At 31.9% G+C, this 2,695-nt stretch overlaps 1 protein-coding gene across 1 annotated transcript; it reads right to left on the reverse strand.

Moving 5' to 3' along the window:
* Positions 1-1,307: 1,307 nt before the first annotated feature.
* Positions 1,308-2,390, reverse strand: LOC108063269 (uncharacterized). The gene is made up of 3 exons (XM_044396266.2): positions 1,900-2,390; positions 1,528-1,845; positions 1,308-1,472 (listed from the first exon to the last, which is right to left on the reverse strand). The coding sequence occupies exons 1-3, from the start codon at positions 1,963-1,965 to the stop codon at positions 1,308-1,310; spliced, it is 549 nt and encodes a 182-aa protein (XP_044252201.1). The 5' UTR covers positions 1,966-2,390.
* Between the last annotated feature and the right edge of the window lie 305 nt (positions 2,391-2,695).

The raw sequence follows: 2,695 nt of genomic DNA on the forward strand, positions 1-2,695 counted from the left end.
TTAAGTGTAAAAAACGTTTTCCACATTTTTTTAATTTCTAACTTGAGTTGTGGTCAACCGATTTCAACCATAAATGACTCATTTTACAGGTAATATAATGCCCTCCAACTTTCTTATACACTGCATTGAGTTCCATTCGTTAGTTTAGAAGCTACATTTCGTCAAAGTTGAAAAAGTTAGAAAAAATGCAAAAATGCTGGCATAAATGGCTTCATTAAAAATACACGCCTAAAAACCGAAATTATTTTTATAACTTCTACTGGTAGAAGGTGCTTTGAAAAAAAAACAAGCTAATCAAAATCGATATAAAATCGAACTATTGATTGATTTTTTTATTGATGGTCTTGTTAGTTGACTTAAAGATGTATCTTTAAGTATAAGTCATAATACTAATTTCGGTTTTTAGGCGTGTATTTTTAACGATGCCATTTATGCCAGCATTTTTGCATTTTTTCTCACTTTTACAACTTTTTTCAAAAACGTTTTTTACACTTAAAAAAAAAATTTATCCATAAAAAAATTTTTAAGTGCCATTTTTTAATCAGGAAGATGTACCTTATCGGAAAACCAAGGTTTTATTCATAATATATTTGTTTTTCGTTTTTTTTTTTGTAAACTGGAGTTTTTTCTTCTTTTCCGTTTTTCTTCTTTTTTGATGGTATTTTATTGTGAAATTTAGAATTGTTTTGATTCAATCGGAAAGATAATAGTTTACAAAACAATATTCCAAAAGAAAAAAAGTTAAAAAATCTAGTATTTGCTTAGGCATTTTCCATTTAGAATATAATTTCTATGTCATTTTTCATTTTGCAAACAATTACTTGACAAACTGTATGTACAAATGTACACTCAGAAAATGAATCGCCCTGAATTTTAGAAAATCGCCTATGGATTTGCTTCACTGGCGATTTTTTTCTTTAAAATAAAAAAATTTTCTACTGGTAAAGAAAATTTTCTTCCAATTAATCAAAATTCATTAAATTCAAGAAATATTCCAGAAATATAGAAAAAAATCGCCAGTAAAGCAAATCCATAGGCGATTTTCTAAAATTTTTTTTTGAGTGTATGGATGTATGTAGCTTTAAGCTAAAATCAATTCAAATAAATTCGTATGAAACTTCAATCTTTTAGACGTTGCAACGTCAACGCGTTGTTGCACTATGGGTCAGTACAAATCTTGATTCTTTCAAAATCTAACGTTTTATGCCAACCTTTAATTTTTTGAATTGTTCAATGGTAAAAATGATACGTAATAAATTTATCTCGGGAATATCATATTTATCAATTCTTTTTTTGCGTAGCATTGCTTATTTTTTTTTAACAAAATCTTCGACAAATGTAAAACTAATGTTTGTATCAAATTGCAATTTCTTATCGAAATGCCACCTCATGGACAACAAGTAATCACCAGTGGGAAAGGGAAGCCGTAGTAGTTCGTGCCTTAGATAGAAGTCCTTAACAATCTGTGGACCCTGAACACATAATACATATGTTAATAATTTTCAATACAAAAATTGCATAAACTACCACGTAAGGACATGTGTGGTTAATATTTGAAAAGTCCTTAAAGAGCCCGTAGACAATAGCTGCAACAGGAATGTAAGGACGCCGTAGATAGCGACACGCGTCTACATCTTCTTTAAACAGCCACGGTTTGTAGCCATTGAACCTCTTAAAAACTTGGCCGTGAATGTGTATATCGTTAGATGGATGTAAAATTGTTCCATTCAAATTCAGGAGAACCTTGTCCCGACTCACAGCCTTCAAGCGACAGTTGTGAAAGACGAACCAGGATGTGTTGTAACTCTCACAAGCGAAGTTCGTAAACTTAAAAACGACCGCATCCTTAAAAAGTTGGTAGATATTATTATGTGTAATTGTTATAAGGGGAGGACTTACATTTAATCGTACTTTATAGGTGAACAGCACTTCGAAGAGAGCCAGAATTACCAGTCTATCACGCATCGCACTTATTTTTGATCTCGAAAAACGAACAACAGTGTTTTAAATAAAATGGCATTTCTACCTAATTTCCTTCTCAATATTACTTCCTTTGGTGGCACTTATTTTATAATTACACAGTGCAACCTGAAAAATTTAACAGAAATTTTTACTTAGGTATATAATAAATAATATTTCGCTGTTTTAAGCAAATAAGCTTAAAACCTTAAAAATGTAGCGCTGTGTTATCACGGAAAGCTAATAACGTAATCAGAATACAAATCATTTATGGGGTCGTTGCAGCTAAAGCTACCTGCATGGTGCTTTAGATTTAAGCTGGGTTAAAACACTCATTTTCGCCGATATTGTCGTTTAATTCAAATTACACGCATGAATTCGCGATTTGTTTATACCCGTAAGGGTTTATAAACAAAGTTGTCTCGAAGTTTCCGAATTTTGCCAAATCGTTTCTGTAACAACCTTAGAATACGTATGACATTTTGTCGGTTTTAAGAATGCTAATCATGTTGCCTAAACATCATTGCTCCAAATTGAATAAGTTCAAAGTTATGGATAAATGTCTAAGCAATGTTTAAGCAACTTTTGGCGGTTTTTTATACCCTTGCAGAGGGTATTATGATTTCAGTCAGAAGTTTGCAACGCAGTGAAGGAGACGTTTCCGACCCCATAAAGTATATATATTCTTGATCAGCATCACTAGATCTAGCCATGTCCGTCTGTCCGTCTGTCCGTC

Source organism: Drosophila takahashii, chromosome 3R, assembly GCF_030179915.1.
Source record: "Drosophila takahashii strain IR98-3 E-12201 chromosome 3R, DtakHiC1v2, whole genome shotgun sequence".
Taxonomy (NCBI): domain Eukaryota; kingdom Metazoa; phylum Arthropoda; class Insecta; order Diptera; family Drosophilidae; genus Drosophila; species Drosophila takahashii.

Excerpts from the sequence above, each read along its gene's own strand:
- LOC108063269 (XM_044396266.2), bottom strand. The coding sequence starts at position 1,965 with ATGCGTGATAGACTGGTAATTCTGGCTCTCTTCGAAGTGCTGTTCACC. Across the intron at positions 1,846-1,899 it reads CCTATAAAGTACGATTAAAT|GATGCGGTCGTTTTTAAGTT; the intron begins GTAAGTCCTCCC and ends CAACTTTTTAAG. Across the intron at positions 1,473-1,527 it reads ACCACACATGTCCTTACGTG|GGTCCACAGATTGTTAAGGA; the intron begins GTAGTTTATGCA and ends TTATGTGTTCAG.